The sequence below is a fragment of the Pongo abelii genome, chromosome 20 (genome assembly GCF_028885655.2).
Source record: "Pongo abelii isolate AG06213 chromosome 20, NHGRI_mPonAbe1-v2.0_pri, whole genome shotgun sequence".
NCBI lineage: Eukaryota > Metazoa > Chordata > Mammalia > Primates > Hominidae > Pongo > Pongo abelii.
In genome coordinates, this window is record NC_072005.2 from 11,333,457 (window position 1) to 11,359,887 (window position 26,431).

The 26,431-nt window shown below is 48.6% G+C and overlaps 1 protein-coding gene and 2 long non-coding RNA genes across 11 annotated transcripts in view; 1 reads left to right on the plus strand and 2 right to left on the minus strand.

Moving 5' to 3' along the window:
* The window catches only part of LOC129051877 (uncharacterized), a 21,203-nt gene extending 18,792 nt beyond the window's left edge, over positions 1-2,411 (minus strand). Inside the window, exon 1 of the long non-coding RNA XR_008516402.2 lies at positions 2,312-2,411. This is a non-coding gene — a long non-coding RNA (uncharacterized LOC129051877). The remainder of the gene's footprint in view (positions 1-2,311) is intronic.
* Positions 2,409-26,431, plus strand: part of TSPAN16 (tetraspanin 16) — a 26,326-nt gene continuing 2,303 nt past the window's right edge. Inside the window, exons 1-7 of one of the 9 annotated variants that reach the window (XM_024236616.3) lie at positions 2,409-2,695; positions 4,501-4,698; positions 5,230-5,304; positions 7,539-7,646; positions 12,535-12,687; positions 17,670-17,753; positions 21,295-21,467. In XM_024236616.3, coding sequence (XP_024092384.1) covers positions 2,627-2,695; positions 4,501-4,698; positions 5,230-5,304; positions 7,539-7,646; positions 12,535-12,687; positions 17,670-17,753; positions 21,295-21,342 — 735 coding nt within the window. In that variant the 5' untranslated portion in view covers positions 2,409-2,626 and the 3' untranslated portion in view covers positions 21,343-21,467. Of the gene's footprint in view, positions 2,696-4,500; positions 4,699-5,229; positions 5,305-7,538; positions 7,647-12,534; positions 12,688-13,541; positions 13,658-13,791; positions 13,987-17,669; positions 17,754-21,294; positions 21,468-26,431 lie in introns of those variants that run through there. The other 8 variants (XM_054539697.2, XM_054539698.2, XM_054539704.2 and 5 more) reach the window with 8 other exon arrangements.
* LOC129051876 (uncharacterized) lies at positions 6,920-20,411 on the minus strand. The gene is made up of 3 exons (XR_008516401.2): positions 20,115-20,411; positions 7,832-7,969; positions 6,920-7,574 (listed from the first exon to the last, which is right to left on the minus strand). It is a non-coding gene; the product is annotated as an uncharacterized LOC129051876 (long non-coding RNA).

Below are 26,431 nucleotides of genomic sequence, written 5' to 3' on the forward strand. Positions count from 1 at the left end.
CGTCTCTCCAAAAAAAAAAAAAAAAAAAGCAAGTATCTTGCATTTGCAATTCGTCGGCTGCCTGCACAATTCTGTCTCTTCGCATCAGTTCCGTGGGTGTGTGATGTAGGGATCTGGGGCACGGGAAGTTATTCTCGCTTCCTTTCCTGACGCTGACGGGCTGGGCGGGGTCCCTGGGGCACCGGGGCACATTTGGACGTGTTTGGCAGGGAGAGTCCCGGCCCAGCCCCGGTACGTAGGGCCGCGCTTCCACGGGCCGCCGCCAGGAGACGCGCGAGGCTGCAGATGCGGCTTTGCAGAGAAGCTGGGAGAGTCGAGGGGCGGGGACGGTCGAGGGGCGGGGCCGCGTGCAGCCGGCCCAGATTCCTTTTTGGCCAGTTCCTTCCAAGAGCTGCTCCCACGTCTACAGCGGCCTCTGCTACTCACCCAGCTCTCTTGTATCTGAGCCTCATTTTCCCACCGTCCTTTAAGCCCGTTTTCCCACTGCTCATTTGCAGCCAAGTTTCCATCTCGCATCTTTGCATCCCCTTTCTCTGCACCCTCCTTTGCACCCCCATTTTCCTGCCTTCCCTTGACTCCACATTTCCCAGCCCTCCTTTGCCCCCTACATTTTCCGGTGCTCTCTTGCATGACCATTTATCACCCTCTTTTGTGCCCCCATTTCCAGGCCCTCAGCCCCTGGCTCTGAGGTTCCTTATTTCAAATGACCTTTTTTTTTTTTTTTTTTTTTTTTTGAGACGGAATCTCCCTCTGTCTCCCGGGCTGGAGTGCAGTGGTGCGATCTCGGCTCACTGCAACCTCCACCTCCCGGGTTCAAGAGAGTCTCCTGCCTCAGCCTCCCGAGTAGCTGGGACTGCAGGCACCCGCCACCACACCCGGCTAATTTTTTGTATTTTTAGTAGAGCCAGGGTTTCACTGCATTAGCCAGGATGGTCTCGATCTCCTGACCTCGTGATCTACCCACCTCGGCCTCCCAAAGTGCTGGGATTACTGGCGTGAGCCACCGCGCCCGGCCTCAAATGACCTCTTAAATAAAGGTGTGGAAGGACACACTCCTGGCTGTGAACAGCACCCATAGTCCAGGAGGAGACAGCACTCCTCTGTGAACATCTTGCTTAGTTCTACATGTTCCAAGAAGCAGGCGATTTGACAAACATTCATTAAATTAATTAAAGTGTAAGCTATTTCCCCCCATTTGAACCATCTGCCTTCCCCCAATCCGTGCAGGACCTGGACCCAGACACACCCCAGCCCAGGGCTGGACAGAGAGGGGATGGTGGTGGGGCAATGTGAAGCTGCTGTGGTTGGGGGGGGAGGTATGGGGGCAAAGTGGGCTACAGACTGCAGGATCTGGGCCTGGAGGTCTTCAGTGCCGACATACAGAAGGTTTTTGGTCCCGAAATGCTAACTACATCTATCATCATGGAGAAAAGCCCAGTGACCTGCTACTTGGGAGGCTAAGGTGGGAGGATCACTTGAGCCAGGGAGGTCGTGGCTACAGTAAGCCATGACCACACCACTGCACTCCAGCCTGGGCAATGGAGCAAGATCCTGTCTCAAAAGAAAAAAGAAAAAAGAAAAAAAAAAAGCCCAGTGACCAATGGCACACAGTTCCAGGACTCTCTGCCTTACAGGTTCCTGCCCTCATGTTAATCTTGGGGCTTCAAAGCTTGGCCTTGCTTCCTGTGTGGCCTCAGGCAGGTCCCTTGGCCTCTCTGAGCCCTGTATGAAGGATGGGCCAAGTGTGGGCTGGGGCTTGGGAGGCCCGGTGGCTTGTAGCTAGATTTCTGCATCACGGAGCCTCTGGATCCATCCAATCATTCTCCACAGGTTTCTTAAGTACTGCCATGCCAGGCTTTGGGGGCACAGCTGTTTTTGTTTTTGTTTTGTTTTGTTTGAAACAAAGTCTCACTCCATCACCCAGGCCGGAGTGGAATGGCACGACCTCAGATCACTGCAACCTCCACCTCCTGGGTTCAAGTGATTCTCCTGCCCCAGCCTCCCAAGTAGCTGGGATTATAGGCGTGTGCCACCACACCCAGGTAATTTTTGTATTGTTTGTATTGTTAGTAGGTCTCAAACTACTGACCTCAGGTGATTCGCCCGTCTCTGCCTCCCAACATGCTGGGATTACGGGTGTGAGCCACTGCGCCTGGCAGGGGTCACAGCTGTTAATAGGACAGCCCAAGTTCCCCCCTCCCCCGCTTGGATCCCCCAGTCTACTAGGAGATGTCAACTGTGCAAGTGGTCAGCTCTGGGCACTATGCCCACAGGGTCCTGGTGGCATCTGGAGGGTACGAGGGTAGCATACCATTCCTGTTCTCTTTCCGTGCTGTGACCTGTTTGAAGGATGAGGAGCCAACCATGGGCAATTTGGGGCACCTGATTTCCCTGGACCATGAGCCTTGCTCCAGTACCCAATTGTGATGTGATAAAGGGCTTATGACCAGGGCAGGGGGCAGCTGCTGGGCCGCCTTGGACAACCATCAGGCAGCCAGGACAGAGAGGGGCAGAGCAAGTCAGCGTTGGTGCCCCTTCCTCAGATCCCTATCATCTTGGGAAACAGTAGCCCAGAGGTTCAGGAAGATGTTAACTTAAATGTTCAGGGTGCCCCAGTCTGTTCAGCATGGCTGAAATCCACACTCCGTATTCTTCCTTGAAGAAACTGTTATCTTTACTCAATGGCTTTGTGGCTGTAAGTATGTCACAATCCAGGCCCCTGGTTTGTTGCAGCCCTTCCTCCACAGTCAGCTCCCTGAAAGACAGAAATAAGTTGATCCAAATTGGCACCGAGATCTGTGGTTCCCTGGAGAGGCAGGAGGGATGTAGGGCAGACGGAGGAGGAGGAGCAGGGAGTGTTGGGACCTCCATCAACCCAGAGCTGGTGAAATCCAGCACAGATGAGTGTGATCTGGAGGAGCCCAGGTGGGTGATGGAAGAGCTTGGCTCTAAGTCAAATCCTGCAGCCGACCAAGTTGTTCGGGAAGGCCAGGAGAAAGAGTTATTTTCTTGATCTTTTAAATTTGTCACGACATTTTTTTCCTTACCATAAAAGTAACCCGAAATGTACATTGCTGAGGAATTGTCAGGCCAGGCGCGGTGGCTCATGCCTGTAATCCCAATACTTTGGGAGGCCGAGGCAGGTGGATCACGAGGTCAGGAGTTCAAGACCAGCCTTGGTCAACATGGGGAAACCCCGCCCATCTCTACTAAAAATACAAAAAAATTAGATGGGCGTGGTGGCACGTGCCTATAATCCCAGCTACTCAGGAGGCTGAGGCATGAGAATTGCTTGAACCTGGGCGGCAGAGGTTGGCAGTGAGCCGAGATTGTGTCACCGCACTCCAGCCTGGGCAACAGAGCGAGACTCTGTCTCAATAAAAAAATAAAAAGAAGTAATTGTCTTCACTGTAGCACAATCTAAGGAAAAGCTGCCAGGAAAGAGAAGGAAATGAAATATCACTCCTCCTCTTCACTTGTATTGTAACATTTTAAAGAGAATTAAGGCCGGGTGTGGTGACTCATGCCTGTAATCCCAGCACTTTGGGAGGCCGAGGTGGGCAGATCCATTGAGCCAGGAGCTCAAGACCAGCTATAGTGAGATCCCCATCTCTATTTTAAAAAAATAATAAAAAATAAAGTGTTATTGGAACATGGCCGTGCTCACTTATTTGCAGATTGTGAACAGCTGCTTTTGGGCTACACCAATACAACTGCATAGTTTCAACAGACACCTTAAGGCCTGCAGAGGCCACAACATCTGGGTTTTTCAGAAAAAAAAAAAAAATTGCTAATCCCTGTCTTATGACATTATTTTATTTTATTTTATTTTATTTTATTTTATTTTATTTTATTTTATTATTTTGAGATGGAGTCTTGCTCTGTCACCCAGGCTGGAGTGCAGTGGCATGATCTCAGCTCACTACAACCTCCACCTCCCAGGTTTAAGCAATTCTTCTGCCTCAGCCTCCTGAGTAGCTGGGATTACAGGCGCCCACCACCACGCCCGGCTAATTTTTGTGTTTTTAGTAGAGACAGGGTTTCGCCATGTTGGCCAGGCTGGTCTTGAACTCCTGACCTCAGGTGATCTGCCTGCTTCGGCCTTCCAAAGTGCTAGGATTACAGGTGTGAGCCACTGTGCCTGGCCTATTTTATTTTTTGAGACAGGGTCTTGATCTGTCATCCAGGCTGGAGTGCAGTGGCACAGTCATAGCTCACTGCAGCCTCAACCTCATGAGCTAAAGTGATCCTCCCACTGCAGACACCTGAGTAGCTGAGACTACAGGCATATGCATTACTACTGGCTATTTTTTTGTTGTTGTTGTTGGGGAGAGGGTACAGATGAGGTCTTACCAAGCTGGTCTTGAACTCCTGGGCTCAAGTCTTGGCCTTGGCCTCCCAAAGTGCTGGGATTACAGGCATGAGCCACTGCACTCACCCAGTTCTATTTGTATACAACTGACAGATTACTTTTTTTCCTTTCTGATTTCTGTTCTAAAGGTGTCTGGCATCATCCTCGTTAGCCTGGGCATTGGTGGTAAATATGGAGGAGCCTCTCTGACGAATGTCCTCGGGCTGTCCTCCGCATACCTCCTTCACACTGGCAACCTGTGCCTGGTGATGGGATGCATCGCGGTGCTGCTTGGCTGTGCCGGGTGGTATGGAGCGACTAAAGAGAGCAGAGGCATGCTCTTGTTTGTAAGCTGGATCTGCACACAGACCCCAGAACTGCCTCCCCACACATACACATCTTTTATTGTGCGTGTTGCAAACAACTTTGCTTGGGGTCACCTATTTTTTTTTTTTTTTGGGACAGGGTTTCACTCTGTCGCCCAGGCTGGAGTGCAGTGGCGCAATCTCGGTTCACTGCAACCTCCACCTCCCAGGTTCAAGCGATTCTCCTTCCTCAGCCTCCCGAGTAGCTGGGATTACAGGCACCCCTACCATGCCCTGCTAATTTTTGTATTTTTAGTAGAGACGGGATTTTGCCATGTTGGCCAGGCTGGTCTTGAACTCCTGACCTCATGATCCGCCCGCCTTGGCCTCCCAAAGTGCTGGGATTACAAGCATGAGCCACCGCGCCCGGTTGAATTGTTTTAAACTGGAGAGGCCAGGGTGGCCTGGGGTGGAGGGTCTGGGGAACAGAGACAACCCCTCACCTGCAGGGTATAAGGTCGGGAGGAGGCTGAGCAGGCTCCCAGGCCCTCTCTCCCCCTGTGTGTCTTTTAGTGCATCCTGTCAATGGTTATTGTCCTCATCATGGAAGTCACAGCTGCAACAGTGGTCCTTCTTTTCTTTCCAATTGTAAGTACAGCCCTGCTCCTCCCGCATAGCATTAGAAAGATAAAGAACCAAGGACGGGCGCGGTGGCTCACACCTCTAATCCCAGCACTTTGGGAGGCTGACTCGGGTGGATCACCTGAGGTCATGAGTTTGAGACCATCCTGGCCAACATGGTGAAACCCCGTCTCTACCAAAAATACAAAAAATTAGCCAGGCGTGATAGCACGCACTTGTAATCCAGCTACTCAGGAGGCTGAGGCAGGATAATCCCTTGAACCCGGGAGGCAGAGGTTGCAGTGAGCCAAGATTGCGCCACTGCACTCCAGCCTGGGCAACAGAATGAGACTCTGTTAAAAAAAAAAAAAAAAAAAAAAGATATAGAACCAATAGAAGTCCGCCCCTCCCCGCCAGGCATCCACGATCGATTGTGGGGACCCAGTGATGGAGGGGCCCATCACACGTGCCACCTTCGATGGTGTGAGAAGCTGAAACCCTCAGCCTGCCCCTCCAAGGCCTCACAAAACCTGCTGAGTTCATTTAGTTCATCAGGAGAAGGGGAGATGATCAGAAGTGTTTGCATATTGATTGGGGTTTTGAAATGTATTCAAAATAGAGGGACAATTTAGTAAAATCCATCCAAATGACAAAAGCTTCAGCAGTTTGACCTGGCAGTCCCATCTCTGGGAATTATTCAAGAACTCACTTGCTGGTGTGCAGAATCACATTCATGCCAGGGCATGTGAAAGATTGCAAAGAGGGCCAGGTGCGGTGGCTCACGCCTATAATCCCAGCACTTTGGGAGGTCAAGGCAAGTGGATCACCTGAGGTCAGGAGTTCGAGACCAGCCTGGCCAACATGGTAAAACTCCGTCTCTACTAAAAACACAAAAAAACTAGCCAGGCCTGGTGGCACATGCCTGTAATCCCAGCTATTCAGGAGGCTGAGGCAGGAAAATCGCTTGAACCCGGGAGCTGGAGGTTGCAGTGAGCTGAGATTGTGCTATTGCCCTCCAGCCTGGGCAACAAGAGTGAAACTCTATCTCAAAAAAAAAAAAAAAAAAAAAAAAGAAAAAAGAAAGATTGCAAAGAACCTAGTGAGTATGAAGAAGGGTTTAGGCGAGTTAAAATACATCCACACAGTGGAATCCTGTACATCAGGTACAGGGAAGGAGGCGGCTCTCTGGGCACCAGATGGAATGCTCTCCAGGATGGAGTGCCGTCCTCATTGGCATCCTCCCCAGAGGCTGACCTTGAAACAAGAATTCAAAGGCATGTGGTTTATTTGGGAGGTGATCCCAGAAAACACCTGCAGGGGACGTGGCAAATGAGGCAGGTAAGGGAAGACAGCCCACAAAAGGGGATGCTGGGCACAGCATAGAACATGCACCTAAGTTATTCCACCCAAGTGGAGAGGGAGCTGGGATATTGATCCACCAACTCCCACCAGCCATTGATGGAGGGCTGCTCCCAGGGGGCATGTGAGCTCAGAGGCCAGAGAATCCTCATTTGCTGGCACTAGGGAGCCAGGCCAGTAGGCACAGAACTGACAAGGGCCACAGAGTTATGGGCAGGCCACCAAGAGCCCCTGCTACTCCTGTCGAGAACAGCCAGACGCAGAAAAATGAGTGCAGCATAAACCAAGGAGGAACAATAGTGAAAATATACTTTGCTTTGACACACATAGAAGAACATCTCTTTGGGGACACAGGAAACAGTTAACAGTCATTGGCATGGAGCTGGAGGGAACTTTTGGCTGGGAGGAAGGGGTGGGAGAGAGGCTTTTCTTGGTCTACCTCCTGCACATGTCAATTTCGAACCATGTGCCTCTATCATCGCTTTGCGAAAGGATTTTTTCAACCTTTATTTAAAAAACAGAAAATTCAATGTGCCCCTTTTGTGCAGAGAGAGATTCCGTGGAAGTTGATATTCAATTCTTTAATGGAGTTACAGCCACATCGTGGGTGCAGCAGGGTGTAGGCGATTCTGAAGAGCAGATGATTCAAATTCGTGTGTGATGGGTACAGAGAGATACGCTTGGCTCCAGACCCACGCGTCTCCCTGTTTCCCTCTCTTGTGGTGGGGGCACAGTAGGCTTCGTGTGTCTTCCTCTAGCACAGACCCATGAGCTGAGGGTAGGAAAAATGAAGGCAGCACGAGGGACGCTCCCACCTCCCACTCTATCCTCAAGAACCTCAGCCAATGAACGGGCCACTCTTGCTAGTTGGGGTACTGATCGCTTCATGTCCTGTCTGTGAGGTTCGAGATGTGGCCTTGGAACACACCTTCGTGACCCTGAGGAAGAATTACAGAGGTTACAACGAGCCAGATGACTATTCTACACAGTGGAACTTGGTCATGGAGAAGGTGAGGCTTACTTAAAAAAAAAAAATTGTGGTAAAAGGTACACAACATGGGCGGGCAAAGTGGCTCACACCTGTAATCCCAGCACTTTGGGAGGCTGAGGTGGGAGGATCACTTGAGGTCAGGAGTTTAAGACCAGCCGAACCAACATGGTGAAACCCCGTCTCTACTAAAAATACAAAAATTACCTCCATGTGGTGGCCCGTGACTGTAGTCCCAGCTATTCAGGAGGCTGAGGCAGGAGAATCGCTCGAACCCAGGAGGTGGAGGTTGCAGTGAGTTGAGATCGCACCACTGCATCCCAGCCTGGGCGACAGAGGGAGGCTCTGTTAAAAAAAAAAAAAAAAAAAAGCCAGTCACAGTGGCACATGCTTGTGGTCCCAGCTACTCAGGAGGCTGAGGTGGGAGGATCACTTGAGTCCAGGAAGTCAAGGCTGCAGCGAACTATGATGGTGCCACTGCACTCCAGCCTGGGTGACAGAGCAAGACCCTGTTTCAAAAAAGAAAAAATATTTTAAAAAAGATACACAACATGAAATGTATCGTTTAACATTTTTTTTTTTGAGTTGGAGTCTCATTCTGTCACCTAGGCTGGAGTGCAGTGGCGCAATCTCAGCTCACTGCAACCTCCACCTCTTGGGTTCAAGCAATTCTCCTGTCTTAGCCTCCCAAGTAGCTGGGATTAGAGGCGCCCACCACCATGCCTGGCTAATTTTTGTATTTTCAGGAGAGACGGGGTTTCACCATATGGGTCAGGCTGGTCTCGAACTCCTGACCTCAGGTGATCCACCCGCCTTGGCGTCCCAAAGTTCTGGGATTATAGGCACGAGCCACTGTGCCCAGCCCCATTTAACAATTTTGAAGTGCGCAGTTCAGCGGCATTCAGCACATTCACATTGTTGTGCGACCATCACCACCATCTCCAGAACTTTCTTATCTTCCCAAACTAAAACTCTGTCCCGTGAAACGCTCACTCCACATTCTCCCTCCCCAAGCCCCTGGCACCCATCATGCTCTTGTCTGTCTATATGAATCTGACATCTCTAGGGACCTCCTAGGAGTGAAATCAGGCAGTGTGTGTCTTTACTAAAAATACAAACATTAGCCAGGCATGGTGGCGCGTGCCTGTAATCCCAGCTACTCGGGAGGCTGAGGCAGGAGAATCGCTTGAATCCGGGAGGCAGAGGCTGCAGTGAGCCAGGATCATGCCACTGTATTGCAGGCTGGGCGACAGAGTGAGGCTCCATCTCAAAAAAAAAAAAACAAAACAAGGGATTTGCTAGATTCTATGGCAATTCTACTTTATATATATACATATAGTGTATATATACATATGTGTGCATATATACACACATATGTATATATACACATATATATTTTTGAGACAGGATCTCACTCTGTTGCCCAGGCTGGAGTGCGGTAGGGGGGATCATGGCTCACTGCAACCTCTGCCTCCCAGGCTGAAGCAACCTTCCCACCTCAGCCTCTTGAGTAGCTGGGACTACAGGTTCACGCCACCAAGCCTGGCTAATTTTTTTTTTTTGTAGAGATGGGGTTTCACCATGTTGCTCAGGCTGATCTTAAAAACTCCTGGCCTCAAGCGATCCTCCTAACTTGGCCTCCCAAAGTGCTGGGATTACGGGGGTAGCAACCACACTGGCCTATGTTAAATTTTTTGAAGAACTGCCAGACTCCTTTCCACAGTGGCTGCATCATTTTCCATTCCCATCAGCAATGCAGGAGTCTAATTTCTCCACATCCTTGACACCTGTCATTTTCTGGGTTTGTTTTTTTTTTGAGATGGAGTCTCACTCTGTCACCCAGGCTGAAGTGCAGTGGCGCAATCTTGGTTCACTGCAACCTCCGCCTCCCGGGTTCAAGTGATTCTCCTGCCTCAGCCTCCCAAGTAGCTGGGATTACAGGCACGCACCACCGTACCTGGCTAATTTTTGTATTTCTAGTAGAGACAGGACTTCACCATGTTGGCCAGGCTGGTCTCGAATTTTTGACCTGAAGTGATCTACCTACCTTGACCTCCCAAAGTGCTGGGATTACAGGTGTGAGCCACCGTGCACGGCCAATTTTCTGTTATTTTGATCATCACCATCCTAATGAGTGTGAGGTGGTGAGACTCCCATCTTGATTCTTGGCATTTAAGGAGCAAGACTGGCCTTTAAGTGTTATTTAAGCTTTTGAGACAGGTGGTTGAGGCCAGGCAGGGAGGGTTCAAAGCGGGGAAAGCCATTGCCTGTCTCCAGGAGCATTTCACACCTGAGTTGTAGGTCCAGGAGCTGCTGTGTGTTGGTGGCCAGGCTTTGAAAGGAACATGTGATAGGGAACAATTTATTTATGTACTTAAGACAGAGTCGTACTCCCAAAACTCAGGCTGGAGTTCAGTGGTGTGATCTTGGCTCACTGCAGGCGCAACTTCCCAAGCTCAGGTAATTCTTGTACCTCAGCCTCCCGAGTAGCTGGGACTACAGGTACGCACCACCACACTCAGCTAATTTTTAAAATTTTTATTTTTATTTTTATTTATTTATTTTTTTGAGATGGAGTCTCACTCTGTCGCCCAGGCTGGAGTGCAGTGGCATGACCTCGGCTCACTGCAAGCTCCGCCTCCCGGGTTCATGCCACTCTCCTGCCTCAGCCTCCTGAGTAGCTGGGACCACAGGTGCCTGCCATCACGCCCGGCTAATTTTTTGTATTTTTAGTAGAAACGGGGTTTCACCATGTTAGCCAGGATGGTCTCGATCTCCTGACCTCGTGATCCACTCGCCTCAGCCTCCCAAAGTGCTGGGATTACAGGCGTGAGCCACTGTGCCCAGCCTAAAATTTTTAGTAGAGACCTTTCAGCATGTTGCCCAGGCTGGTCTCAAACTCCGGGGCTCAAGTGATCTGCCTGCTTAGTCTTCCTAAAGTGCTAGGATTACAGCTGTGAGCCACCGCGCCCAGCCTTATTTATCAAAAAAAAAAAAAAAAAAATGTTTTGCACGCTATGTTGCCCAGGCTGGTCTTGAACTCCTCGCCTGAAGTGATCTTCCTGAATTGGCCTCTCAAAGTGTTGGGATTATAGGCATGAGTCACTGCAACTGGCTGATGCCTTTCTGCATGCTGCTTTTGGCTTCTCAAGCTTGTGATGGTACAGAATGTCTCTCTTTCATTCATTCATACAGTCCTCCCACTAGTATTTATTGAGCACCTGCTATGAGTCAGGCACTCTTTAGGGTTTTTGTTAGGGCACAAAAAAAATCCTTGTTGGTGCTGGGCACGGTGGCTCATGCCTGCAATTCCAGCACTTTGGGAGGCTGAGGCAGGTGGATCACCTGAGGTCAGCAGTTTGAGACCAGCCTGGCCAACATAGCGAAACCCCATCCCTACTAAAAATACAAAAATTAGCCAGGCATGGTGGTGTATGCCTGTAATCCCAGCTACTCGGGAGGCCGAGATAGGAGAATCGCTTGAACCCAGGAGGTGGAGGTTGCAGGAAGCCAAGATCGCGCCACTGCACTCCAGCCTGGGCAACAGACGGAGACTCTGTCTCAAAAAAAATAAAAAATAAAAATAAATAAAAATAAAATCCTTGTTGGGCCAGGCGCAGTGGCTCACATCTGTAATCCCAGCACTTTGGGAGGCTGAGACGGGTGGATCACTTGAGGCTAAGAGTTTGAGACCAGCCCAGGCAACATAGCAAGACCCATCTCTACAATACATAAAAAATGTAGCCAGGCGTGATGGCCTGCACCTGTAGTCCCACCTACTCAGGAGGCAGAAGTGGGAGAATCGCTTTAGCCCAGAAGATTGAGGTTGCAGTAAGCTATGATCTCAGCACTGCACTTCAAACTCGTTCTTCCATTACTGACATGTGAGTGGAGATGGGCAAGAAACCAATAACTAAACATTGGTATCAGGGTCATAACTGCTGTGAATAAAAACAAGGCAGGGCCGGGCATGGTAGCTCACGCCTGTGATCCCAGCACTTTGGGAGGATGAGGAGGGTGGATCACTTGAGGTCAGGAGTTCGAGACCAGCCTGGCCAACATGGCAAAACCCCATCTCTACTAAAAACACAAAAATTAGCCAGGCGGGGGTGGGGGACGTGAGCCTATAATCCCAGCTACTCGGGAGGCTGAGGCAGGAGAATCACTGAGGAGTTCAGCTTTTTTTCTTTTTTTCTTTCTTTTTTTTTTTTTTTGGAGATGGAGTTTTGCTCTTGTTGCCCAGGCTGGAGTGCAATGGCGCAATCTCGGCTCACTTCAACCTCCGCCTCCCGGGTTCAAGTGATTCTCCTGCCTCAGCTTCCCGAGTAGCTGGGATTACAGGCATGCGCCACCACGCCTGGTTAATTTTGTATTTTTAGTAGAAACATGGTTTCTCCATGTTGGTCAGGCTGGTCTCAAACTCCCAACCTCAGGTGATCCTCACGTCTCGGCCTCCCAAAGTGCTGGGATTACAGGCATGAGCCACTGCGCCTAGCAAGCTTTTTTTCTTTTCAGAGACAGGGTCTTGCTCTGTTGTCCAGGCTGGAATGCAGTGGTGTGATCATAGCTCACTGCAGCCTTGATCTCCTGCGCTCAAGCGATCTTCCAGCCTGAGCCTCCTGAGTAGCTGGGACTACTGGCATCTGTCACCATGCCTGGCTAATTTTTAAATTTTTTTGCTGAGATGGGGTCTCACCCTGTTGCCCAGGCTAGGAGTTCAGCTTTTACCCTGAGTGAGATGGCAGCCAGGGAGGGTTCTGAGCTGTGACAGGATGTAAGAGGATATTTAGCACAGTCTCTGGAATATTGTGACCATACTAGACAGTAGCCATAGTAACCATGATTTCTGATGTTTTTATTATTTTATTATTTGAAAGGGACTCTCCAAGTATTTCTTCTCCTCTCTATAGCTAAAGTGCTGTGGGGTGAATAACTACACAGATTTTTCTGGCTCTTCCTTCGAAATGACAACGGGCCACACCTACCCCAGGGGTTGTTGTAAATCCATCGGAACTGTGGCCTGTGACGGACGCAATGTGTCTACAAACGTCATCCACCAGAAGGTAACTGGAGATTTTGTATGTTTCCTTGACAGACCCCTGAGGGCTGGTGACTTTATTTTTATTTTTATGTTTATCTTATTTTGAGACAGAGTTTCACTCTTGTTGCCCAGGCTGGAGTGCAGTGGTGCAGTCTCGGCTCACAGCAACCTCCGCCTCCCAGGTTCAAGTGATTCTCCCGCCCAGCCTCCCAAGTAGCTGGGATCACAGGCATGCACCACCACACCCGGCTAATTTTGTATTTTTAGTAGAGATGGGGTTTCCCCATGTTGGCGAGGCTGGTCTCGAACCTCAGGTGGTCCACCCGCCTCAGCCTCCCAAAGTGCTGGGATTACAGGCATGAGCTACTGCACTCAGCCTTTTTATTTATTTATTTAGTTAGTTATTTTGAGATGGAGTTTCACTGTGTCTCCCAGGCTGGAGTGCAATGGTGCCATCTCGGCTTACTGCAACCTCCGCCTCCTGGGTTCAAGTGATTCTCCTGCCTCAGCCTCCTGAGTAGCTGGGATTACAGGTGTGTGCCACCACGCCCGGCTGATTTTTGTATTTTTAGTAGAAATGGGGTTTCATCATGTTGGCCAGGCTGGTCTCAAACTCCTGAGCTCAAGTGATCCTCCCACCTCGGCCTCCCAAAGTGCTGGAATTACAGGCATGAGCCACCACACCCGACCTTATTTTTAGTTTTTTAGAGATAGGGTCTCACTCTGTTGCCCAGGCAGGAGTGCAATGGTGCGATCACAGCTCGCTGCAGCCTCAAACTCCTGGGCTCAAGTGATCCTCCTGCCTCAGCCTCCCAAGTAGCTGGGACCACAGGCACGTGCCACCATGCCTGGCTAATTTTTTTTTATTTTTAATAGAGACGAGGCCTCAGTACGTTGCCCAGGCTGGTCTCGAACTCCTGGCCTCAAGCGATCCTCCTGCCTCAGCCTCTCAAATTGCTGGGATTACAGCATGAACCACCACACCCAGCCTGGTAACTTTAATACAAATTGCTTCTTTTGGTGGGGACCCCTGTAAAGGGGGTCAGGGAGAAAGAAATCAACTCTTATTGAGTGTTCAGCTTATTTTGGCAACACAGCTCAGGGACTTACGGTAACCTTCTCTTAGAAACTGAGGCTCAGGGAGGGGACATCACTAGTTCAAGATCACAGAGCTTTGACAGAGTTGGAATTTGAAGCCCCATTGGCCTGAGTCCACTGCCAGCACCACGCTACCTGCCCTCTAGAGACCTTAAATGGAACAATAACCATCAAAAGTGATCATCCTAGCGGGAGTGAGGGCCAGCCACGTGATGGAGCACTCACTTTGTGAGTTTTGTCCCATCCTATCCCTTGAGGTGGGGAACTACTCTTCTCTCATTTTGCAGATAAGGAAACTGAGGTACAGAGCGTTTCCTGTGTCCAGGGAGTAGTGAGCTGGGTTTCAAGCCACACCCCAGTTCCCCCTTAACTTCTTCCATGAGTGAATGAGCACAGAGATCTTCTCTGAGGGAAGAAATAGAAATCAGAGCCGGGGCAACATAGCAAAGTCCCCATCACAACAACAACAAAAATTTTTTTTTGAGACGGAGTCTTGCTCTATCACCCAGGCTGGAGTGCAGTGGCACAATCTTGACTCACCACAGCCTCCGCCTCCCAGGTTCAGGTGATTCTCCTGCCTCAGCCTCCCGAGTAGCTGGGATTACAGGCGTGTGCTACCATGCCCAGCTAATTTTTGCGTTTTTTTTTTTTTTTGAGACGGAGTCTTGCTCTGTCGCCCAGGCTGGAGTGCAGTGGCGCAATCTTGGCTCATTGCAAACTCTGCCTCCCAGGTTCATGCCATTCTCCTGCCTCAGCCTCCCAAGTAGCTGGGACTACAGGTGCCCGCCACCACACCCAGCTAATTTTTTTGTATTTTTTTTAGTAGAGATGGGGTTTCACCATGTTAGCCAGGATGGTCTCGATCTCCTGACCTCGTGATCTGCCCGCCTTGGCCTCCCAAAGTGCTGGGATTACAGGCATGAGCCACCGTGCCTGGCCTAATTTTTGCATTTTTAGTAGAGATGGGGTTTTACCATGTTGGTCAAGCTGGTCTCGAACTCCTGATCTCAGGTGATCTGCCTGCCTCAGCCTCCCAAAATGCTAGGATTACAGGCATGAGCCACCCTGCCTGGCCAAAAAACATTTTTTATATTAGCTGAGTGTGGTGACACATGCCTAAGTCCCAGGTATTCTGGTGGTTGAGGCGACAGGATCACTTAAGTCCAGTAGTTCAAGACCAGCCTTGGCAACATAGCAAGATGCTGTTTTTACAAAAAATTTAAAAATCAGCTGGCCATAGTGGCGTGAACCTGTAGTCCCCGCTAACTGGGAGGCTGAGGCAGGAGGATCGATTGAGCCCAGGAGGTCAAGGCTGCAGTGAGCCGTGATTGTGCTGCTGCACTCCAGCCTGGGCCACAAAGCAAGACCTCTCTCTAAAATAGAAAAAAAAAAAAAGAAGAAGAAGAAGAAGAAATATGAATCTTTCATTCCTTCATTTGCACTGAATGGCTCCTGCAGGGAAATAGGCCCTGTGGAAAATCAGCCAGGTTGAGTCCCAGGCAGGGGCCTCAGAGACAGACACAGGCCAGACATTGGCCAGACACTGGCCTACTAGGCCCTGCACAACCTGCCTGTCACCTCCTAACCTTTCCCCCTTGCTCACTCTGTTCCAGCACACTGGCCTCCTTGCTACTGCTCAGAAACACCGGGCACATGCCTGCCTCACGACCTTTGCACAGGCTGTTCCCTCTGCCTGGAGTGCTCTTCCTTCACATATCTTCCTACCTCTCAAGTCTTTACTCAACTGGCGCTTTCTCCATGAGGCTGTTATGACTTCCCATCTATAAAAGGATCCCTCATCCCAACGATCATGCTCTGTCTTCATACCCTGTTTCTGTGTCTTTCCAGCATTTATCACCACTTTACAGTATTATCACTATGCTTGCCATTAGCTGTTCTCCCCACTCAAATGTCAGCCCCATGAGGGCAGGAATTTTGTCTGTTTTATACATTGCTGGGTTGCCACTGTCCAATTCAGTGCCAGGCACTTAAATACCTATTATATGGCCGAGTGTGATGGCTTATGCCTGTAATCCCAGCACTTTAGGAGGCCAAGGCAGGAGGATCACTTGAGGCCAGGAGTTCAAGACCAGCCTGAACAACATAGCAAGATGCTCATCTTCATAAAAAATTTACAGATTAACTGGGTGTGGTGTTGCACACCTGTAATTTCAGCTGCTTGGGAGGCTGACGCAGGAGGATTGCTTGAACCCGGGAGGCAGGGGTTGCGGTGAGCCAAGATCACGCCACTGCACTCCAGCCTGGGCAACAAGAGCCAAACTCCGTCCCCCACAAAAAAAAAGGTGCAGGAAGGAGAGAGGAGGCCCTACCACCCTCAGGAGGATGCCCCGCCAATGCACTTTGCCTGGTTTCCTAATATCTCTGAGCCTCGGTTTCCTCATCCGCAAAATGGAGGAAAGAAGAGTACCCAAATCATGGGGTTATAGTGAGACATGAGTAAGAAAATCTGTGGACCGAGAAGCCACTGAATACATGTCAGCTCTTCTGTTCATATGTAAAGAGCACTTAAAAATAACTAACAGTTATTGAATGCTGGCTAAATGTCAGGCCACTGCAATGTACTTCATGTAGATTCCTTCTTTTATATTTATGTATTTATTTAGAGACGGGTTCTTGCTCTGTCACCCAGGCTGGAGTACAGTGGTACAAACATGGCTCACTGCAGCCTTGACCTCCTAGGCTCAAACAATCCTCCCGTCTCAGCCCCCCAAGTATCTGGGACTACAGGCACATACCACCACACCGGCTAATTTTTGTATTTTTTGTAGAGACGGGGTTTCGCTATGTTGTCCAGGCCAATCTCGAACTCCTGGGCTCAGGGAATCTGCCAGCCTTGGCCTCTCAGAGTTCTGGGATTACAGGCATGAGCCATCGTGCCCAGCCTTATTTATTATTTATTTAGAGACGGAGTCTCGCTCTGTCGACAGGCTAGAATACAGTGGCACAGTCTTGGCTCACTACAACCTCCAATTCCCTGGTTCAATTGATTATCCTGCTTCAGCCTCCCAAGTAGCTGGGATTACGGGCACCGCCACCATGCCTGGCTATATTTTTGTATTTTTAGTAGAGACGGGGTTTCACCATGTTGGCCAGTATGGTCTTGATCTCCTGACCTCGTTATCCACCTGCCTCCGCCTCCCAAAGTGCTGAGATTATAGGCATGAACCACCACACCCAGCCTATTTATTTATTTTTGAGACAGGGTGTTGCTGTGTCCCCTGGGCTGGAGTGTAGTGGCATGATCATGGCTCACTGAAGCCTCAACTGGCTGAGCTCAAGCAATCCTCCTGCCCCAATCTCCCAAGTAGCTGGGACTACAGCCGCACACCAGGCTAATATTTACATTTTTTATAGAGAGGGAGTCTCACTATGTTACCCAGACCGGTCTTGAACTCCCGGGCTCAAGTGATCCTCCCATCTTGGCTTCCCAAAGTGCTGGGATTATAGACATGAGCTACCATGCCTGGCCTTTGATTCTTTTACTCCTCACAAAATTCTTGTAAGGCAGATCCAGTGGGTGCCATTTATAGGTGGGAAAATGGAGTTATAGAGAGGTATAGCGACTTCTCCAAGGTCACACAGCTAGTAATAATCGAGGATGTCCAACCACACTTAATTGCCACACTGGCACATTAGCACAGACAAGTAGAAGGGAATCATCGGTATGTTCTTTTGGGGGAATGAGGAGGACAGGGAAGATGCTAGGGTGGCGGGGGGCGGGTGGCAGTCAAATGAGATGGAGGGAAGGCCCTCATGGCTCTCTCCCCCCTTCTCCTCAAAGAATCTGAGAGGCGTCTGGGTGGCCTAATGAGTTGGGGCTGATGGGGACTTGCAATCCATGAGCCCCTAACCAGCTCCTGCTTGTTTTGGTGTTTGTTTCCTCAGGGCTGTTTCCATAAACTCCTAAAAATCACCAAGACTCAGAGCTTCACCCTGAGTGGGGGCTTCCTGGGAGCTGCAGTGATACAGGTAATACCCAGCCTCCCTAGGGTCTTTGAGCTGTTTTATTAAGCACCTACTGTATGCCAAACACTGTTCTGGTCACTGGGACACAGCAGTGAACAAAACACAAAACTAAAAAAAAAAAAAAGAAAGAAAGAAAAGAAATAAACTCAATAAAGAAGAACAAACTAAACCCAAATCAAGCAGAAGGAAGATACTGAAGATTAGAGTGAAAATAAATGAAATGGAGAAAATCAATAAAACCAAAATTTGATTCTTTGAAAAGATAAAACAGGTCGGGTATAATGGCTCAGCCTGTAATTCTAGCACTTTCGGAGGCTGAGGCAGGAGGACTGCTTGAGCCCAGGAGTTCGAAATCAGCCTGGACAACATAGTGAGACTCCCCATCTCTACAAAAACAAAAATAAGAAAATTATCCAGGTGTGGTGGCAGATGCTTGTAGTCCCAGCTACTTGGGGGGCTGAGGCAGGGGGATCACTTGAGCCTGGGATATCAAGGCTAGTGAGGCATGATTGTGTCACTGCACTCCATCCTGAGTGACAGAGTGAGATCATGTCACACAAAAAAAGATAAAATTGACAGAACTTTAGTAGACTGAAGGGGGAAAAAAAGGGAAAGATTACTCAAATTAGTAAAATTAGGAATGAAAGAGAGACATCACTACTGACCTTACAGAAATAAAGCAACTATAAGGGAAAAGTGTGAACCTGTATGCCAATAAATTAGCTAACCTAGATGAAATAGACAAATTCCTAGATAAACATAAACTACCAAAACTGACTCAAGAAGAAATAGAATATCTAAATAGATCTACAGCAAGTAATGAGATTAAATTAGTAACCAAAAAACTTCCCACAAAGAAAGGATCAGGCCCAGATATCCTCACTGGAAATATTACCAAACTTTTAGAGAAGAATTAACACCATTGTTTCACCCGCAAACTCTGCCAATAAAAAGGAGGAAGACACATTTCTCCGTTTATTCTATGACGCCAATACAAGATATTGCAATGACATAAGAAAGTAAAACTACAAGGCTGGGTGTGGTAGCTCTTGCCTGTAATCCCAGAACTTTGGGAGGCCGAGGCAGGCGGCTCACGAGGTGAAGAGTTCGAGACCAGCCTGACGAACATGGTGAAACCCTGTCTCTACTAAAAATAAAAAAATTAGCTGGGCATAGTGATGCACACCTGTAATCTCAGCTACTTGGGAGGCTGAGGCAGGAGAATCGCTTGAATCTGGGAGGTGGAGTTTATAGTGAGCCGAGATTGCACCACTGCACTCCAGCCTTGGCGACAGAGCAAGACTCCGTCTCAAAAAAAAAAAAAAAAATTATATCTTAATAAAAAGACAAGTAACCCAACTAAAATGGACAAAGGATTCAAATAGAGATTTTTATCCAAAGAAGGCATACAGATGTCCGGTAATCACATAGAAAATGCTCTACCACCATCATTAATTAGGGAAATGCAAATAAAAAACACTTTATTCTCACTAGGATGGCTAAAGACAATAATAAGTGTTGACAAGGATGTAGAGATATTTGAACCCTTATACATTGTTGGTGAGATTGTAAAATGGTGAAGCCATTTCCTAAAATGTTAAACACAGAATTATTATTTGTCCCAGCAACTTCTCTCCTATGTTTATAATCCAAGATAATTGAAGACATGTATCCATACAAAAACCTTTACGTAAATGCTCATAGCAGGATTATTCATAATAATCAAAAAGTAGATAAAACCCAAATGTACATCAAGTGATGAATGGATAAAGAAAATGCATATCCATTCAATAAAATATTATTCAACAACAAAAACTTATTGATATATGCTACAATGTGGATGAACCATATCAACATCATGCTAAGTGTAAGAAGCCAGTCACGATATTATATGATTCCATTATACAAAATGTTCAGAATAGGCAAGTCCATAGAAATAAAAGGTAGTTAGTGATTGCCAGGGACCAGAGGGTACGGGAAGAATGGGGAGTGACTGATAATAGGTATGGCGTTTCTGTGGTTCATGATGAAAATGTTCTTAAGTTATATAGTAGTGATGGTAGCCCAACTCTGAATATACTAAAAACCATTGAACTGTATACTTTAGAAAGGTAACGTGTATAGTCTATCAATTATATCTCAATGTTGTTTAATAAAAAGTTCTCCATGCCCCTGATTGCCCAAGAAATTTTTCCTACATGCTTTCCCCACATTGACTACCAACATAGTAGTGTCTTTTCTGCAAATCGCCACTAACCAAGACAAGGCTCTATCTTACCATCTGGGATATTTATTTCTTTGGGGTAATTTTTTTCACTGTACAAATTTATAATATTGAATATGTACTTGTAAACTATACAATACCTTCCTCCCCGAGGATCCCAGCAGGAAACAGCATTCAGCCCCCAGATGGTCCATTTAAGATGTTTTCAGGGGCCTCCTTGCAGAGGGGTGACAGGGTTCAGTGAAATGAGGCGCCCAGGAGCTAAAGACATGGGGAACTTTTATTTCTTCTAGGCCTGAAGGCTCTAGAAAGGGCGTGAAGAGGGTAGGAGCCCAGAAGGAGGGGAAGAAAAGAGGGAGGAAGTGGGGAAGGAATCCCCTACCATTCTCTCCTCCCGCTCACCCGTCTTCTCCCGGTGCTTCCTATTGGCCAAGCCTAACCGGAAGTTATGTGGCAGTGGAGTCTGGGGAATATGGTCCGTAGGGCTCCCGGGAGGGCCGAAGTGGAGAGGATGGGCCAGGCGCAGTAGTTCATGCCTGTAATCCCAGCACTTTGGGAGGCCGAGGCGAATGGATCACCTGAGGTCAGGAGTTCGTGAACAGTCTGACCAACATGGTGAAACCCCATCTCTACTAAAAATACAAAAATTAGCCGAGCGTGGTGCTGGGCGCCTGTAATTCCAGCTCCTCGGGAGGCTGAGGCAGGAGAATTGCTTGAACCCGGGTGATGGAGGTTGCAATGAGCCAAGATAGTGCCACAGCACTCCAACCTGGGCAACAGAGTGAGACTCCTTCTCAAAAATAATAATAATAATAATAGGCCGGGCACGGTGGCTCACGCCTGTAATCCCAGCACTTTGGGAGGCCGAGGTCGGGGGATCACGAGGTCAGGAGATCGAGACGATCCTGGCTAACACGGTGAAACCCCGTCTCTACTAAAATACAAAAAATTAGCCGGGCGTGGTGGCAGGTGCCTATAGTCCCAGCTACTCAGGAGGCTGAGGCAGGAGAATGGCGTGAACCTGGGAGGCGGAGCTTGCAGTGAACCGAGATGGCACCACTGCACTCCAGCCTGGGCGACAGAGGGAGACTTCGTCTCTCAAAAAAATAAAAAATAAATAACAAATAAAAAATAAGTGGAGACGAATGCACTGTAACCACAGTGGCTCCAACTTAGCCCAGGCGGTTCTTCAGCCATCTGTAAAACCCTGCCCCTCACCTTTCTGGAACAGGATGCTCCCCTTGCCCCTGTAACTCCAGTATGATTCTGGTTTGGAGGTCTCTAGCATTGGATCCATGTTTCTTTCTTCACCCATTTCAGTTGCCAGGAATTCTGGCCACTTTGCTGCTGTTTATCAAGCTGGGCTGACACCCAGGCCTGGAGAAGATGAGACACCTGGGCCCGTCTGGCTGCTGGAGATTCAGTCTCAGTTTTATTTCTCTGTGGCACTCACTGCTTCTGGAGGGGAGATTGTTAATAAAAGATTTGGGAAACCCCTGTCCAGCCTGACTTCTTTCTCCTTACTTTCATTTTTGACAACTTTACCTCAAAATGCCTGAATGAGAGACTATGTCCTTTCTCATACAACTTTCCTGTTTTGTAAATTATTCTTGGTGTGTGTGTGTGTGTGTGTGGTTTTTGTTTTTGTTTTTTTTCTTTTGAGAGAGTCTTGCTCTGTTGCCAGGCTAGAGTGCAATGGCACGATCTCGGCTCACTGCAACCTCCACCTCTGGGGTTCAAGCAAGTCTTCTGCCTCTGTCTCCCGAGTAGCTGGGATTACAGGCACTCGCTACCATGCCCAGCTAATTTTTTGTATGTTTAGTAGAGATGGGGTTTCACCATGTTGGCCAGGCTGGTCTTGAACTCCTGAGTTCAGGTGATCCACCTGCCTCGGCCTCCCAATGTGTTGGGATTAGAGGTGTAAGCCACTGCACCCAGCCAGTTTTGTAAATTATTCTGTGAAAAATCTAGAACTTTCACAAAAGCCAAGAACATCCATCCAAAGAAACATACACATCACCCAGGTTCAACAATGCGAAGATTGACATATTTGCTCTATCAATCCCCTTTTTACCCTTGATAAAGTATTTTTTCTTTTAAATTGACAAGTCATAATTGTACATATTTATAGGGTACAATGTGATGTTTTGATATGTGCATACAATGTGGAATGATTAAATCAAGCTAATGAACACACCTATCAGCTCACTTATCATTTTTTTTGTGGTGATACATCTGTAATCCCAGCACTTTGGGAGACCGAGGTAGGAGGATCGCTTGAGCCCAGGAGTTTGAGACCAGCCTGGGCAACACAGCAAGACCCCCCCACCTTTTTTTTTTTTTTAAGATGGAGTGTTTTTCTGTCACCCAGGCTGGAGTGCAGTGGTGTGATCTCGGCTTATTGCAACCTCCCCACATTCTGGGTTCAAGCAATTCTCCTGCCTCAGGCTCCCGTGTAGCTGGGATTACAGGCGCTTGCCACCACGCCTGGCTAATTTTTTGTATTTTTAGTAGACATGGGGTTTCACCAGGCTGGTCTCAAACTCCTGACCTCAAGTGATCCGCCTGCCTCGGCCTACCAAAGCACTGGGATTACAGGCATGAGCCACTGTGCCTGGCCTGACTCCATCTCTACAAGACAACAACAACAAAACCCTCCAAAAAACAAACCCCAGACAACGTCATTTCTTCCCTTTATATTTCAGTACACATCTCTAATAATATGTTCATTTGTGTTCACAACTGTAACACCATTATCACATCTAGGATAATTAACATTGCTTGTTTGGCATCCCTTAATACCTAGGCCATCGTTGAGTTTTCCTAATTGGCTCAAAATTTTTTTAAAAGGACAGGGCCTCACTCTGTCACCCATGCTGGAGTGCAGAGATGCGACTGTTGCTCAAGGTAACCTCTAACTCCTGGGCTCAAGGGAGTCTCCCATGTCAACTTTCTGAGTACATGGGACTACAGGCATGCGCCACCACGCCCAGCTAATTTTTTTTCTTTTTTTTTTGAGATGGAGTTTCACTCTTGTTGTCCAGGCTGGAGTGCAATGGCGCGATCTTGGCTCACCACAACCTCAGCCTCCCGGGTTCAAGTGATTCTCCTGCCTAGCTGGGATTACAGGCATGCACCACCATGCCCAGCTAATATTTGTATTTTTAGTAGAGACGGGGTTTCATCATATTGGCCAGGATGGTCTTGAACTCCTGACCTCAGGAGAATTGCTTGAACCCAGGAGGTGGAGGTTGCAGTGAGCTGAGATCACTGCACTCCAGGCTGGGCGACAGAGCAATACACCATCTCAAAAAAAAAAAAGAAAAGAAAAGAAAGTGTGAAATGCTTGAGGAGTGCCACATGTTCTGGGCTTACTGCTTTCTTTGTGGTTTCGGTTATTTACCCTGTTCCTCTTGCCCACATATTTCCTGAAAAGCATGAGTTACCAGCCCTGGCTGTAGATTAGAATCACCTGGAAGCTTTAACAAACTACCTAAACCTGAACCACGGATCCTGATCTTTTATTATTATTATTTTTTTGAGACGGAGTCTCACTCTGTCCCCCAGGCTGGAGTGCAGTGATGCAATCTCAGCTCACTGCGAGCTCCACCTCCCGGGTTCACGCCATTCTCCTGGCTCAGCCTCCCGCTTAGCTGGGACTACAGGTGTCCGCTACCACACCCGGCTAATTTTTTGTATTTTTAGTAGAGACGGGGTTTCACTTTGTTAGCCAGGATGGTCTGGATCTCCTGACCTCGTGATCCGCCCGCCTCAGCCTCCCAAAGTGCTGGGATTACAGGTGTGAGCCACTGAGCCCGGCCAGATCCTGATCTTCTAATTTAATTGAACTGGGCTGTGACATGGGTCTGGGGATGATCCTAGTGGTTTTTAAGATATAGTCATGGTCACAGCTGAGCATCAATGAACTCAGGGGTTCATTCAATGACCATAGCATTCTGAATCAATTCTTTCAGAAGAGGTTGCAAAATAGTGATTTATCTAATTCATTTTCTTTTTTTTTCTTTTTCTTTTTTTTTTTTTTTTGAGACAGAGTCTTGCTCTGTTGCCGAGGCTGGAGTGCAGTGGCACGATTTCAGTTCACTGCAACCTCTGCCTCCTGGTTTCAAGCGATTCTTCTGCCTCAGCCTCCTGAATAGTTGGAGTTACAGGTGCCTGCCACCACACACGGCTAATTTTTGTATTTTTAGTAGAGACGGGGTTTTGCCATGTTGGCCAGGCTGGTCTGGAACTCCTGACTTCAAGTGATCCTCTCACCTTAGCCTCCCAAAGTGCTGGGATTACAGGTGTGAGCCAGTGTCCCCGGCCAGAAATAAACTTTTTTACCCACACTTCTGACACCAAACACGTGGGGTTTTCCACACCAAGTAATTCTCCAATTCTCTGTGGACACCCGCTGTGTGTTCTACAATTCAATTCTGACACCAATTACCCAGAGTTGGTGTGTGACCCCACAGATTTAAGGGCTGAGTCCCACAAAACGGAGCTTCCCTCACTTCAGAGGTACAAGTATTGAGTTCCCAGGTTACTCATACTTCTGTCCAATGTGGCTACAAAGTCAGGGGGGTTCTCACAAGCCCCCTCCCTTTCAGGTTTGATAATTTGCTAGAATGACTCACGGATCCCAGGCAAGTGTTTTACTTACTACTCCTGGTTTATGATAAAGGAGAAACTCAGGCCAGGCGCAGTGGCTCACGCCTGTAATCCCAGCACTTTGGGACGCTGAGGCGGGCGGATCACGAGGTAAGGAGTCTGAGACCAGCCTGGCCTATACGATGAAACCCTGTCTCTACTAAAAATGCAAAAGTTAGCCAGGCGTGGTGGCGCACGCCCTGTAATCCTAGCTACTCCGGAGGCTGAGGCGGAAGAATCGCTTGAACCGAGAGGCGGAGCTTGTAGTGAGCCGAGATCGCGCCACTGCACTCCAGCCTGGGCGACAGAGCGAGATTCTGTCTCAAAACAAAACAAAACAAAAAACAAAGGAGACAACTCAGGAACAGCCAAATGGAAGTGATAAAGAGGGCAATGTATGGGGGATGGTGTGCAGCTCTTCCACACCCTTTCTGGCGGAGGGGGGCACCACCCTTCCAGCACCTGTATGTGTTCATCAACTCAGAAGCTCTCCAAACCTGTCATTTAGGTTGTGTTTTTTTGTTTTTTGTTGTTTTTTTGTTTTTTGAGATGGAGTCTCGCTCTGTCGCCCAGGCTGGAATGCAATGACGCGATCTTGGCTCACTGCAACCTCCGCCTCCCGGGTTCATGCCATTCTCCTGCCTCAGCCTCCCGCGTAGCTGGGACTACAGGCGCCCGCCACCATGCCCGACTAATTTTTTTGTTGTATTTTCAATGGAGACGGGGGTCTCACCGTGTTAGCCAGGATGATCTCGATCTCTTGACCTCGTGATCTGCCCGCCTCGGCCGCCCAAGGTGCTGGGATTACAGGCCTGACTGAGCCACTACGCCCGGCGAGGACTTTTTTTTTTGAGACGGAGTTTCTCTGTTGTCTTCCGGACTGGAGTGCAGTGGCGCGATCTCAGCTCACTGCAAGCTCCGCCTCCCGGGTTCAGGCCGTTCTCCCGCCTCAGCCTCCCGAGTAGCTGGGATTACAGGCACGTGCCACCACGCCCAGCTATTTGTTATATTTTTAGTAGAGATGGGGTTTTGTCATGTTAGCCAGGCTGGTCTCAAACTCCTGACCTCAAGTGATCCTCCTGCCTCAGCCTCCCAAAGTGCTGGCATGACAGGCATGAGTCACCACGCCTGGCCAATCCCAGCACTTTGGGAGGATGGCTGGAATCTGGGAGTTCAAGACCAGCCTGGGCAACATAGCAAGATCCCATCTCTCAATCACTCAATCAGCTGGACGTGGTGGTGCTTGCTTGTAGTTCCAGAAACTCAGGAGGCTGAAGTGGGAGGATCCTTTGAGTCCAGGAGTTCGAGGCTGCAGTGAGCCATGATTGTGGCACTGCACTCCAGCCAGGGCCATACGGCAAGACCTTGTCTCCAAAAAAAAAAAAAGAAAAAGAAAAAAGAAATGCTGGGGAGGGAGATTGCAGTACTGGGGAGGGGGCAGTGAGAAAGTGAGATTTGCACAGTAACCCAAAAGAGGAAGTTCGGTTAGGGGAGCTTTGTTGTATTAGTCTGTTTTCCTACTGCTAGAAAGAACTGCCCAAGACTGGGTAATTTATAAAGGAAAGAGGTTTGGCCGTGTACGGTGGTTCACGCCTGTAATCCCAGCATTTTGGGAGGCCAAGGTGAGCAGATCATGAGGTCAGGCGTTCGAGACCAGCCTGGCCAACGTAGTGAAACCCTGTCTCTAGTAAAAACACAAAAATTAGCCAGGTGTAGTGGAGCGTGCCTGTAATCCCAGCTACTTGGGAGGCTGAGGCAGGAGAATTGCTTGAACCTGGGAGGCGGAGGTTGCAGTGAGCCGAGATGG